Here is a 15111-nt window from a genome sequence, read left to right on the forward strand (position 1 = left end):
GATTTTACAGGTGTATGTGTACTGTGTGAACTATCTGTTGAGCTAGCTTGGCTTTGGTGGGTTTTCAGTGGTGCATTCCTGCGTGTGAATGGCTTTGCATGCTTCGCTTTGTATGTGCTGTGTCTCTGGAGTTTCCTCTTGCTTCTCATGGGTTTGCTTTTCCCTCTCACTGATCTCTATGCATAGATGTGTGCAGCTGGAAAAAGCCAGAAGCAGCAAAAACTGTAAGAAGTGGTGGTTTAAGGATAGAGGGAGAGAGGCACAGCAGGGGCCAGGGGGCTCAGAAAAGTCCTCTTTACTGTCCTTTAGAAAAGCCATCATCAAATGGCTCATCGAAGCTTCAACTGCACCTCAAAGGGATGTAGGCTTTTCACGAAGAGACACCTCAATCACAAGATTGTCCATTGTTCCGCTGAAATGAAAAGTTTTGTTCCTAAATCAGATATCCACGTTGTGGAAAATGGCACACCTGCTGTGACAAAGTGATTGCTGGCATGAAAGTAACTTTCACTTTCTCTACTGACTTTTTCAAAATTGACAAATAGCCTGATGTTTGGAAATTAAATCACCAATGTCAGAATTTCTACAGTTTGAAAAGCACTCCAGAGCTGTTTCCAGTTCGTGTAATGCATGAAATAAAATTATGCAAGCCTGTTTGAAAAAACAGTTTTCTGTATTTCTGTGGGAAGAGAACTCCCTAGAGATGTTCTGCCTCAGAAATACCAACCTATTTGACAGCCTTTTCAAAGTGTTGCACAAAACTGTGTCAGATTCAAGAAGAAAATGCGTCAGAAAATCCGGCTCCACATCCCTTTGAGTGGTGAAAATAGTTCCTCAAAAGAAGGAGGCGCATCATGGGTATTGTATCTGGCTGTTACTCAAAGTGAATACATTGGAAAGAACAGAGGTTTAAAGGGCAGAGCGAGGGCAGATGGGGGCCAGACAGGCTGTATCTGAAGCCATCAACTCCTCTGTGAATACAGCAGAGCTAAGGTGCTGCATCCCCATCAGGCCCCGTGACATTCAGGGCCTTTTTCCTCTCTGACATTCTAATGGCATCTTTTATGGAGATTTCACATTTCCCTGTCCATCCACGTGAAAGGAGACACACTCTCTTTCATTCTAAAGGTTATAGACAAGGTAACACATCGGGCGTTGATGCTCTGCTGTGTATTCAAAGCAGGGCGGGCACAGAAGGACGGAAATGAATCTGTAAGGTCTTGTAAGAATAAGTGTCAAAAAAGAAAATGAAAGCAGAATTGGAAATGAGCTATGCATCCTGTGGGATCCATGTGTCTGCAAAGGTTTTCTTAGTTACCACCACCCTCCCCCCCGCTCTCTCCTCAGCCTCTTCTTCTGCTTCTTTTCCCCAGGTGGTCATGAGTCAGAGGCTGGGCAGCAGCCTGAGGAGGAAAGTCAGCGAGACTGAAACTCAGCTTTTAGCTCTGCATGAAGCCAAGCTGGCGGCCATCTCAGGTAACTCCACACAACCACACCCCAACTCAAACCTTCCTACACTTTCACGTCTTCTATTTACCTCATTTACTTGAATCGCCCACCATTAGCCTCACTTAATTACGCTATTAATGATCGAGGTGCTCATTAATGGGCGGTGTGAGCCTAATGTCCTGTGGTGCGCCGGTGCAGGTAATGACTTCAGCAGTGCCAAGGAGCTGAAGGCTGAGATGAAGGCGGTGTACCTGGAGCGGGACCGACTGGATGCTCTGGCTAAGAGGCTGCACAGCCTCAGCTCGGGGAGCAGCCAGGAGCTAGCCAGGATGAAGGAGCAGCGGCAGCAGCTCAGGCAGGAGCTGGAGCAGAGGGAGGCCCAGCACGGTGAGTCACTGAGGCCAGCTGACATCAGGATAACACTGTTTTCATTCGCAAGGAGAAGCTGGGCTGCTGTGGGCAATGGGATCTCCTCTCGAGACCTGAATCTCATTCAAGTTTATAATAACATGAGAATTTATGACTGGAGTTAATCTAATTTTATTAACAGGGATCTGGCAATGTGATGGTAATGTTGAAAGAGATGAGTGCCGTGTTTTTTTGGTATTTGACCTTGCTATCTTTCTAGCCATTTATGGGGCAACCTATAATTTATGTCTTTGCCCCTTTAAAGATTTGGTATGCCACATTCAGGGCAATAATATAGCAACAAACCAGTATTTGCTATGTGAAGACATAGCGAAGCAATGACATCCTGAGCAGAGAATGATGTCACACTCCCTGTGTGTGTGTTGTAATCTGAGCTTCTCTTTTCTATGTTGTGGTAATTGGTCCAGCCACATGTGCATGTTGCTGCCTTACATTTACCTCGGAAGTCAGAGAGAGTCAGTTGGATCTGGGAACTACGTCATACCCAAGTTGACTGCGTTCCAGTACAAGTTGGAAAACCAACATGTTGTTAGCAATACCAGTACTACCCAGATTAGCCATTGCTAGTAATCGTAGTTGACAAATCATACAGCCTCATACAGTATTCTGCGCACACAAACACCATAGCAGCGTGACCACAGATAGAAGTTGGACAGAACTGTGTGTACGACCATTTTAATGACACACGAATAAGAGAGAAGTGCTAATAAACAGTATAGTACCATAGCTTTCACTTATTGTTGATGTACGGAACAGCCATCTTGGATTTTGAGGTCGATAGATGAGTTGATAAGGTTTTTCCGACTTTCTAAGTTGGAAATCCAGCGTTCCAGTTGGAATTTCTGAGCTGGAACTTGGAAACTGCGACTTTCCAGTGCAAATGGAACACAACATTAGTGTATGTGGCTCCTTGTGTGTGTATCCCACTAGCTAGCTAATTGCTTTTGCTCTGCACTGGCACAAAAGCGTAACCCCCCTCCTGCATGTTAACACCATTAGCTCAGTCAGCACTGTTGCCATTGTCAGCACTGTTCATGCTGTTAGCATTATTAGCTGCTAGCTGCAGCCACCTCCATGTTGATAGCCGTGCGCCAACAGTCCTGGCTTAGACTGTGAATCTTAGATGTTCTCTGAATGCTGCACACAACCCCTTTAAACCTACATGAGCTAGTTTTTAGGCCATTTGGTGGCAGTGGAAACAAGCTGCACACACAACACGGACACATCCACCTTTTAAGTTGACTTATTGGTGGGGGTAGTTTACACATCCAGGGATTCAAAGGCAACATTATCATTCATTTGAAGTGGTGTCTCTGGCCAGCTGGTCAATGTAAGTCCATTCACCCTACTTTTAGCTCTGTGTTTGGTCACCCGCAGGAAAAATATTAAATGAAAAAAATTGCACCATTATCAAAACGAACACACGACAAACGTTTTCTTGCCCACTGAGACTGCAAAGTGTTTGTTGTATTTTTTTGAAGGGTGCCTCTCTCTGTCTTTGAATACACCTTTTAAATATCAATTCAGACGTGCATCATGAGAGCTCTTTGAACGAGAAGTCCTCTCTTGATGATGCTCCACGCTGGGAGGACATCAATGGACAATGACTTTTCTCCCAAATGAAGGAGAAGTGATCTGCTGTCAGTGGGGAGTCGGCATCAAATGAGTTACCAGCAGGATTGGCAGTTGTTAAGAGGAAGGGGAGGGGTGGTGGTGGTGGTGGGGGTGTGTGCAGGGGAAATGAGCTTTAGATTGTGTGAAGTAGCCAATTACCTCCGAGCTACTCAGTGCAGACATGATGTCTCAGCGCTCGCACACTCTCCAGCGAGAGGATATCTGAATGCTGCATAAAGAAAGGGCTCGCTTTTTGGGGGGGCGAAGGGGGGGTTAGATTGGTTTGGCCTCCTGGCACTGGCAGAGAGATAAATGGACTTTGACGACACCACCTGCAGTGCTACTCTCTCAAGTCCATCAGTCACAGGAAGATTTCTAAAAAAAGGTCACTTCACTCTCCGAGGCACTGAGACGGGAGCGCAGAGAGGGAAGGGGAACAGTGAAGTGACGAGGCTGAAGCAGGTAGCGAAAGACCAGAAACTGAAGCTCTGGGTCGGGCTTCTGCTGCAACCCAAAGGCGTGCAATCAGCTATCTAACGTACACTGTTATGTAGACCATGCAGTGTCACCATTACTGTCGACCCATTGTCTTGTCTTGGATGCACCCTCTGCTGTCACTAGGGGGCACCCTTTCATTGTTGCAGGCAGGCAGAGTTTCATTGAGTTTATGTGGCATACGGTCATGCATGCATGGACTTTTTTGTTCATGTAAGGTCCATGATTTTATATTATTACCGTAGAAACCAATTCATTTTACTTGCAAATTATTGTTCCTTTCCTTCCACCTATGTGCATTTAACTCAGTCACCTGTTTGACTTTTGTTGCTGGAATACAGTCCTGAACACCTTGACTTGCTAAACAGCCAGAGATAGCATTAATCTCCCCCCTGACAACCAGCAAAGACACATTCAAGTTCACCCCAGTATCCTAAACACACCGCATGCCTCACAGAGAATAATGCATCTCTTGGGGACACGGGGGCTTGGAAACCAGCTACATGCAAATGCTTGGGCTAAACAAAGGAACGGGAATCAGGTAAGAAACACGTCACAAATGTGGGTAGAGACGGCAAGTTAATGATCGGGTGTGCGGCTTGCTCGAATGCTCAAGTGGGCGCACACAGTATGGCAGCAGGCGCAATTTCACAATGCGTCGCTGACACCAAGCAAGGGGCTCATTAAACTGTCATCCTATTTGGTAATAAGGAGCTGGCACTGTATGCTAGCTGGAAACTGATAGCCCACAAACAGCACATTACCATTTCTTTAGCTGGAGGGGATTAGAAATTACAGTCTACTTCAAAGTCAAGATGGCCATCCTTTTGGTTACTGAGGCATTTCTAGCACATGCTTATGACAGCGGTGTCATCTTATAACAAGAAAACCATATGCCTGTTCCTGAAAAGGCCTATTGTCATTGCACAAGCTCTAATGCACCCATAGTTCAGTTGATACTTTGACAAGATCTATGCTCATGCATTCACTTAAACTACACAGCTTCAGCTTGTTGAACATCTCCGCCCAGAGTACTGTGTGGTGTGGGGGTGTTTGGCCTGGGAGCCATTACGTCCCTAATTGCCATTGACGCGAGTGCTGATGAATACCAAACCCATTATAGCTGGAGGTTTGATTCCCCGCTGAGAGTATAATTTTGTCCCCAAGAGAGATCTGGAGTGATACTAAATTTACCAATAAATAATTGAAGAGCTGAATAACGTGAGTAAATGACCCCCAGGAGTGAGGACATTCAAACGTGGAGGCAGTGTCAGTGTGTGTCCCTCTTGATTTATCCGCATCTTCTGCCAATGCTTATTTAATGTTATTGTTAGTATGCAGGCGGTATATTCTGTAGCATTCAGGTAATTTGGCTATTTGTGATAAAGACGGTAGGTTGTCTTCTCCACATGGCTCCACTTGAGCACGTTTAATTAGTGTTTTTTTGTCTTTCGCTGCATCTCCACTATCAAATCTTTCTTCACACATCTCCAACTCCAGTGTCACCTCTTGGCTTTATGGTCCTTGGCAGGATTTGGGAGCCTGTTCAGGCCAAACTCAACACCGGCCCAGCAGCTGAAGTGTACATCAAAATACTGTCTCTGTGTGTTATTAAACAAATGCAATTTCCTCTTAATGGAGTGCCAATAGTAAAGGCGAGGACATATATGATTTATTCATGACTCTAGCTCTTTCAGGGTGCTTCTGTTGAGAACATGATGGAACGTATGACAGCTCTTCTCCTAAAGAGTGTCTGAATGATTGAGAGCAGTGTAGTGGTTAAGTGGACCCGGGAGAATGTTTCCTGGTTTTTGTCTCTGAAGTTTTGGCAGTATTCATTTTTCCTGGGATTCAGTAGAGGATGCCATTCCATTGTGAATATCATAGCGTCCATAGACACATCAGAATTACTGCTGAAACAAAGGGAAGTTGATTGAGGTGCCACTACAGTAATTCCCACCAATGCATCAGTCGATTTCTTTTCTATATGACTTCAAAGGAGGCTGAGTTTTATAGTGTTGGTTGCACTGAAAACAAAGTGAAGCTCTTAGTTTTTAGCCATTCTGTAGCAGCATGTCAGTCCACCGCTTTGGTCCAGAATGAAATAGCTTAACAACCACTGGATGGGTTATCATCTGGCTTTTCATTTTGGTGGTCCAATACTTTGGTTTATGGCCAGATACTTGGAAAAGTAATGACATTACCATCAGCCTCAGCTTTATTTTGTGTTCAGTCAGTGCTAATAAGCAAATGTTAGCATGCTGATACTTAAAACTGAGATGGTAAACATCATACCTGCTGTACTCACAATGCTATCATTGGAATCCCAGACTGTAAGAGGTGGACATAGCCACCAAGATGTCACCCATTGGTTTGTGGATTACTGTTTTGAAGTTAGGCATTCAGCCAGATGTGTTGGTATTTGGACCAGAGGGTGGAGCTGTGGAGGAGCGAGGGGTGGATTGACTGAGAACCAAAGGGCACCACCGTTGTTGTGACTTGTCATCACTAGATAGCCACACCCTAAAGCACACCCTGCTTAGCTTCTATTTTCGTCTCAATGGGACAATAATGTACAATGGAAAATTATGCCGATTACCCAACCAGTGTTGTTAGACACTGATATTAGGTTGAATTAAGGTTGTGATGTCATATGACCAAAATTCTATATCAGAATGTCTAATGCCAACAGCAATTTGACACAGAATACTGATGACAGATGACACTGATATTTTGTCAGCTTTAAGATGTGTTGTTATGTAACCAAAATGTAACATCTTCCAAAGGTATCATGCCAACGCCATTTTAATGTAGAATAACAACATTTAACTGCAACGTATTGAGAACACAACCAAATGTCTGCAACACGCCATAATGGTTAACATCTATACAAAGTAGAATTCTAACGTTAGACATTATTGCCAACACAGTTTTTTATTCCAACCAAAATTTAACATCTTGCTGGCATCATACAGACATCTGGTGCTAGCTGGGATAGAGGAAGTCTTGAAACCTGTGATTGGCACCATAAACTCATGGAAATGTTTACTGAGGTAATAAATCGAGTGAGAAGTAGGGTCATTTTCTAATGGTCTGACTTATTTTTGCAACCAATGGGGTTGCCCTCTGCTGGATGTTAGAAAGAATGCAGGTATAAGGTAGGTTGTGACAGGGCTATCACTTTGCAACTAAACTGGCTAAAATAAAATGCTCTCTTTGTCAGTATCAGCCAGCTCTAACTGAACAGTTCACTTATCAGCATGCAGTAAGGTTATGCAGTAAGGTTATGCTTGGCCCTTCTTCTTCTTGCCTCAAATCATGGTGGCCCCCAATAGAGAAGAACATTCACTTGAAACAGTGGCACTCCTAATCGTGTTTTGCCCTTGTTGGATTAAGTTTGTGGACATTACTGTGAGCATACATCAAGAAGTTGGTGGGACTCTGGTGGGACCACATGTAGGATCCATGAAAAACCACATCCAACTATCCACAAACTGTATGAACATTGAGTGTGTGTTGATTGTGTGGCAAGAAAGAAGGGATTAAGAGGGAATACAGTGACATTTAATTAGTTCTAGATGGAAACACCCTTTAGTGAATATGGATTTCGTTATCAACCAGTCACAGCTATTAGTGCTAGGGTAGCACCACTGCGTCTCCCGTTTTTACAAAGGCACGTCTGCATCGACTTCTCTTTTCAGACCCACAGATAACCCTTTGATTAGAATGTTAGCATGCTGACAGTAGCATTCAGCTGAAAGCACCACTGTGTCTAAGCACAGCATCACAGAGCAGCTCGCATGGCTAGTTTGGACAAAACTCCTCAGCAAAGGGAGGTGACAAATTCAGAAATGTGCTTTTGTGGGAAATGTATCAGCCTGGTGCTAATGGAGTTTCCCAAAGGATGTGGAGGAAATAATAAGATGCGGGTTTAATGGAGCAGGAATGTGAGCAGGTGAGCTGTTGAGATAGTGTTTTAGTGCTTTTATGGCTGCACAATTTGGGAGTGTTCCTCTTTGTTGGAACTTTAAGTGCTTCCCAGATTCAGCCATAGAAAAAAAAAAGGTTATTTGCAGCCCACAGCAAAGTAAGTTTGGAGCCTCCTCTAAACAAACTCTGTTTGCTGAGTTTGACTAGAGTTATAATGACAGTGAGCATGTCTAACATTTCAGTCAGAGCGATTCAGCACCCAGAACTGAAATATATATATTCACCCAAGCACAGATTTTGTACAGACAGCCAATTTTTTGTCAAATGATTCCTTTTGTTGTGCATTCGTGCATAGCCCCACAATATGTTACGCCGTGCCAGCTGCAATCTGTGTACTGCTATGCTTTGTGATCCCACAGCCTTAAAGCATCATGGGTTATTGAGTGTCTGTCTGAGATATCAGCCTGTCCCTCTTCCTTCATTAGCTATGCTGCTTGGCTGCTGTTAAGTTCAGATACATGCATACGATGTGAGTGTCTGCATATGCTGACTGTGTGTTTGTGTTACCTGCAGTGCTGTTATACTCAAACAGCCCGAGCTGAGCTTAAACACATTAATCACAGTCGGTGCCTTCAATTCAGTTACTAAGACACACAATTTCTCTTCTGCCTTATTATGCGCAGGCTTTTATAACACGCGTATCGGTGGTGCTGCGTTAGCACGGAGCCGCCTCTAATTTGTTTGACAACGCGAAGGACTCACAGATGTTGGGTGGTTTTATTGTTACAAGGCGATGAAGAAATGGCTGCATTATTCACTTTCAATTAGAGAGCTGCTCAAATGCTCATAATGCAGCAACAAATCCAAACACCTTGCCATCGTTAACTTCTGCAGGCTCATTAAAGCCCATAACTTCATCATCGGGAACTGTGCATCACGTTGCGATAAGTCTTCTCCATTTGCTTTGTCTGTCGACACTACTGATTGTAATCATTGTCAGCTTCATCATCATTTTATCAACTTAACATGTATTTAGCTGAAGTAATTATTTCTTCATTAGACTAATAAATGAGTATTTTGACCTATTTAAAGCAAATGGCTTTCTTTGCAGCATCCGGTGGCACATTCTCATCATCTTTCAATGCTGAGTCTCAGTTGTGTTTGTGTTATGAATGAATGGCCTCTTCGATTTTGGCCGGGGTCCTTGGCAGCAATCAGTGATGTTTAGCGCCTGCTGAGATCACTGGTGTGAGGGGAGGCTGAGCTCATGAATTTTCCAGCGCAGGCTCTGCGAACGCCTTTGTGAGGTTCCCTCAACACCAAATATACTGCCGCATGTATCAGGGACTAACAGACTGGCTCTCTTCTTTATGGGCTTTTTAGTGCCGATTTTATTCGCATGGCCTGCCAATGACGGCAGCCTCCCGCAGACTTACAGGAAGTGGTAATATCACCCAGTGCTCTGGTTCCACTCTGCGCAGGAGGAGGCTCTACTGCTTGATGTCCTGTCTCGTTCTATAAAGAAAAGATTATTTTCATCTGTCACGCCCGAAGAGGCTCGCTAGTTTTGCCACCGGTTGGCATGGCGACAGGATGGCACACTGCCTCTCAGTATCAGCACAGAAAGAAATATTAAATAAAAAATAAGTTAACACCTAATACACTCATGTCTGTCTCTCATCTGCCTTTTGTATGGACTGTATCTATCCCTCACAGTATATTATTTCTAAATCTGGCTCTTGCCCTTTTTCGAGCCCTAGCCCACTTAGTCATCTCGCATCTGTACATGCTCTGTGCCACTTGAAGTCAGGCTTAATGCCCCCTATGTATTATTCAATGGCTATCTTCTTGCACGCTGCTTTACAGACCCGCCATGAATGGAGGTTGACATGGGAGTCTGTGTCAGGTGGGATAGGATCTCACACAGCAATTAGAGGGGTGGTAAGTGAGCTGTCTGGTCCACGTACACCAGATCTGCTCACTAGATATGTGATAGCTACTCCAGTGGCCTCCTTCTTCCCTCTGATTGAGCAGGTTTGGCCTCTACGAATGAAAACGACTCTCAGGCGAGATCTCTCCTTCTATGACACACACATGCAACTCCATTAAATAACACGACTACTGCCATCTCATTTCTTTTCCAATGTATGAGCAGTAATATGTGTGTGCGTAAGTGTGTGGGTGTGGGTGTGTCACAGCCACTTAGTCTGAGACTTCTTCCTTTTCGCCCCACTGTGCCAGCCCCCAGCCTGTCTCATCCCGGAGCTGATGCTGTCTAATAACCACCATCAAGACAATGATACAAATTATATTTCAAACCTCAGTATGATTCAGAACATCCAATTAGGTGACTTTCTCTCTGTGTGAGCAAGCTAAGTGACATTACATTAGAGTAGCTTCCAACCATTTTTGGCTTTTGTTTCCTGAAAATGAAGTGATGTCTAGTTGAGACTTCATCATAGCTTTTTAACGTGGTATGTATTCTGTTAATGTCGCTATTCAACATTTTGGAAAAAAATGTTTATTCACTTTCTTGTAGAGAGTTAAAGGGAACCTACTGGGGGTTTATCTTATTTTCTGTCATATATATAATGTTAGGATGTTCATATTAAATGGGGTCAACATTTCAAATTGTGGGGTAAATGTATGTAAAAGTGATTCCTGTGAGCTAAAACCTCAGGTTTAGACCTTTCTGACTGCTCTGTTTCCAACATTTTTTCTACTTTGGAGACACGCTGACGTCAGCTTGTGACTAATTTCTTGATATTGTCATCTGCTCCAGGCACGCCACTGCAGGTCTTTACATTGCAGCAGTACACAGCTACATGTAGCTACATGCTAACGTCTGGAAAAAATATAATCTTGGTTGCCCATGTTGTTAATTTCTTTACGATTTCGGATCATATTCCTGCTGGAACGTCTGGTTGGGAAGATTTGGGTTAAGAGTTAACTTGAACGGAGATATAATGATTTAATCATGTGGCTTTTCTAGACTTTCCTGACAGTAGAATGAGTCATTTCACAGGAGTTGTGACGCTAAAAACACTAATTTACTAACGTCTCTTTCATCAAGTCTTTTTGGAAAACATCGTTTTGGGCCCAACTGCATCATGTGACAAACCCAAGAGTTGTAATTCCACTGTTTGGCCACTACGAAAATTGGCTTTAGAGCCACACTTCCTGCGGGACTAGGTAGGGTTGGATATCGTTTGGGGTTTTTCTCAATAGTGGGGCCAAAATAATACTTTTTTTATTGCAAAGACAAATTTGAATGTTAAAATTTAAAAAATATATGAACACATAACAGTTTAAAGTATACTTATATATATATATATATATATATTTGAACACATACACAACGCTATTAACAAATCCACATAACAAATAATACATACCCTAACCACAATACTTTAACACCAACTAACAGTTACAGTACTAAAAACAGCAAAAGAAATATTGGATTTTGACTGATGTTTTTTCTTTAGCCATTCAGGAGTGGCATATACATTGAGAATAGCTGGTCCACCTTTAGTGAGCCTGGTCAGGTTCCAAAGGGAGGCTAACTTCACTTGCTAACTTCCTTTACTTTAATTAGCATGTGGCAGGCAATATGGAGCTTGGCTTGGGTCTTGGCGAGTTGTAACATTTATTTGCTGACAAATAGCCTAAACTGTAAACATTGGCACCGGGATCCAGCACCCAACCCAAGGGGATCCAGACCCCAAGATGGGAACCACTGCACCAGCATGTGAGAAAGCATTGACTCTGAGTTGTTGAGTTGTAAAGATGCTGTGATGGACAGATTCATGAGTCCAGCTTTGTGTGTGTGTTTGAGCAGAGAGGAGGAGGTATCATATTAAACACTATGGCTTGTGTGCACATATATATGCAGCACAATTTGATATAAGTGCATCCTATTGTGTTCAAAGATCTGCCGCTGCGGGGGGCATATTCTCATGTTTCATACATGAGCTCATTAACGGCGCTCAGATTGCCCTCCTCTCCATCCTGACTAACACTCAGCCAGCCTGCGTCTGCCTCCTCAGGCGTAGCTCACTGCTGGCAGAAGGGCGCAGAAAGCAACATAAGCTATCCATCCAACTTAATGCCCCACAGAAAATCTGGCACTGTATAAGGACCTATGCCATGTTAGAATCCCCTTTTATCCTCAGGCCGTCTCCAATTTTATCCCTTCTTAGAGCGGTGGGAATGATCTTTCCTCAGTTGTGTGTTTGTCTTGAGAGAGAACCTGCTGGCCCTTTCTACTGAACTGTATGTATGCGGTTTCTCAGCACAAGCACAATATAGCAAGTGACAAGTCTGTTTTAATGGTATTACAGCTGTGATTTGTTGCTAGGATACCCCATCATGCCTAATAAAAGTAGTAAATGAAGTGCAAGTAACAGGCTGTTATTGTCTCTGCTCCTCTCTCCACACAGAAAGCCGACTGAAAGAGAACACTACCAAGTATATCAAGCTGTTGGAGGACAGATTGCACAGGTGAGAGTCTTTTGTGCTTTGTCTCTCTTTTTAGTGCAGACATGAAGACTCAGTATTCCACAAACAGAGCTACAGCCTCCGAGGAATTTCCTCTCACCTCTGTTGTCCTCTAACCAAAGCACCGTCTCCCCGAAACACCACCGCACCCACCACATCACGCACTCACACCTTTTCCCTTATGCTGCTGTCTCCCAGAGCTCCTTTCTCACATTTCACTCTGTCTCTCACCTGCACAATTAGTCTTCCTCTTCACACCCTCACACATATTTTATATACCTTTTTATTTTGTAAACATCCACATCAGCTTAGTTTCCACCACCTCCTCATCTGCCCAAACCGTTTTAGACAATACTATATCTTTTTCTGTCTGTTCCTATCTTTATCTCAGAGCTCCTAAATCACTCAGGACAGGTCTGTTGTGTTGCGGGTGGTCGCCCAGCCCGCCTGACAGTTACACAACAGGGTTGTGATGTGCTGAGTGGCTGAATTTTCGAGCAGAGGCTGTTGGACCCAGTCAACTTTTGACACCATACACGTGTTTGTGCTTCTTTATGGAGATTGGAGCTGCTTAGCTCATCTCCACTAACACAGTAAGCGCGGAGCAGCTGCAGTGCGATCAGCTCTTATTCTGCAGCATTCTGGATCCATTTCTGTTTACAGATGGATGGAAAGAGCTGCTAATGGTTTTGGTGTACACCACATGAGCTGTGCTTTCTACTCACTCTCTTTTTTTTTTCTGAGCTGGGAAAAACCTATATTGTCAGAGACACCGTGTGTCTGCTTGACCCATGCTTTTGTGTGTGGTGTGTGAGACCAGGTAGCTTTCTGTGTTGCATCCTTGGAGAGGCAGGGTCAACTCTTTGGATGGGAGCCAGGGGTCAGTCACACACTGCAGGGCTGTTTACTTGTTGAGGGAAGCACAGGCTGGTCAGGGAGCAACATGGCTGCGATCTCAGTGCCCAGCAGGGGAGCGAGGCTCTGGTCCTCTTCTGTCAATAGGGCAGATGGCCGCTTTGTGTTTGTTTGATTTTGAGAGTTGCTTGACAGTACCTGTTTGTGCCGTGTATCTGTTGTGAAAGAAGTGAAGAAAAAAACAAAGTGGCAACAATAGCTGACTTACTGGAAGATGTATCTGACAGGGTGTTTTACTATATTGGTAAAATATACATACTGCAAGAGGGCAAAACTAGATACCATAGCAGACTTCCAACATACAGAATGTTTACATGCACAGTTACGTCAAGCTAAGGCTATAGCTTGACCAGGCTATTTATTTGGACTACTGTCCTTGTCCCAGTATGCAAGCAAGTGAGTGGAATCAGTTTATTGACTGAGGTGTGTCCGACTCCACTACCATAGGTAGCGATATGTCCCCCTTCAGCTTGTTAGTACTGGATCTTTTTCCACTTGACCTATTGTGTCACAGACCAAACAATTGCCACTCCGTATTTTCCTCCCATCCATGAAATATTTATCTCTTTCAGCTGACAAAGCATGAACTGTGTCTCCTCGTCTGTCCAAAAATTCACGGCTCTGGATGTAGATTTTGCCACATTGTTACTGGCTTCGTCTTCTGTTACGCATTTAATGCTATTTGACTTCTGGATGGAAACTGTTAGGCATGCGCCTGGGCTAGTTTGGGTCCGACTGTATACATAAAGGAGTTATTCCACTCTCAATCGTATTATCTGGGTGTGTTAGTCCGACTTTGAGCAATTTTATTTGGTACGTTTCAGTCGGACTAACATGTTTACACGTATTTTAGTCAGACTAACAAAATAAATTGATTTTCTCCAATGTCATGTAAACGCACTGACAGAAACTTCAGAATAAATGTGCAACACATAACGTTACATCAACAGCAAAAATCATCACAGTCACAGAATGACCCCCAGAAAACTCCACAAGGTTAGGGGACTCACGCAAGTTAAAAAAAAAAAAAAAAAAAGTTTGGAGTTTGTACTATACTACCAAAAACGCTGCAATGTGTAATTTTTACACTCTCCCTCCCTGGTTAATGTCTTCGAACTCCAAACCTCCAGTGTATAACACAGACTTTCTGTTAAAAAAATCTGCAAGCCGGGGCGTCGGTGGCTTAGTGGTAGAGCCTGCGCCCCATGTACAAGGCTGTTGCCGCAGCAGCCCGGGTTCAACTCCAGCCTGTGGCCCTTTGCTGCATGTCACTCCCTCTCTCTCTCTCCCCCTTCACAATCACACTTGTCTGTCCTATCCATTAAAGGCTAAAAAATATCTTTAAAAAATAAAAATAAATCTGCAAGCCCAAGCTGAGATGACCCTGATGACATCAATAGTTATTTATTTCCAATTGTGGAAAACTCCTCAGTCACAGAAGACATTTTAGAACTGTTATCATCACTGGCTGAGTAGTGAGTAGTGCTACTCGTGACCAGTAACTGAACTTCATGTGTAGACGAGTGGAGTGCCCCTTTAAATAACTATAAAAACTACAGAGGTGCACTTAGTGCTCAGCAGAGCGTTGCACAGAGCAGATTGAGTTTTCTTACTAACAGGGAGTGTATGTGAAATATATGAAGATACAATATAATTATGAAGTTGAATGTGTTTTTAATGACTAAAACAAGCCACAAATATGATCCATGTCGTTCATAACTGGACTTTGAACGATATTAACTTTAGGCTACAGCACAACAAAGCAGGAAATCAATAGACACG

General features: G+C 43.6%; 1 protein-coding gene across 2 annotated transcripts in view; it reads left to right on the top strand.

Moving 5' to 3' along the window:
* Positions 1-15111, top strand: part of disc1 (DISC1 scaffold protein) — a 57795-nt gene that overhangs the window by 18106 nt on the left and 24578 nt on the right. For both annotated transcript variants that reach the window (XM_078176187.1, XM_078176186.1), the window contains exons 8-10: positions 1374-1476; positions 1648-1836; positions 12357-12417. In XM_078176187.1, the coding sequence (XP_078032313.1) occupies positions 1374-1476; positions 1648-1836; positions 12357-12417 (353 nt within the window). The remainder of the gene's footprint in view (positions 1-1373; positions 1477-1647; positions 1837-12356; positions 12418-15111) is intronic.

Source organism: Epinephelus lanceolatus, chromosome 17 (genome assembly GCF_041903045.1).
Source record: "Epinephelus lanceolatus isolate andai-2023 chromosome 17, ASM4190304v1, whole genome shotgun sequence".
Classification (NCBI taxonomy): Eukaryota; Metazoa; Chordata; class Actinopteri; order Perciformes; family Serranidae; genus Epinephelus; species Epinephelus lanceolatus.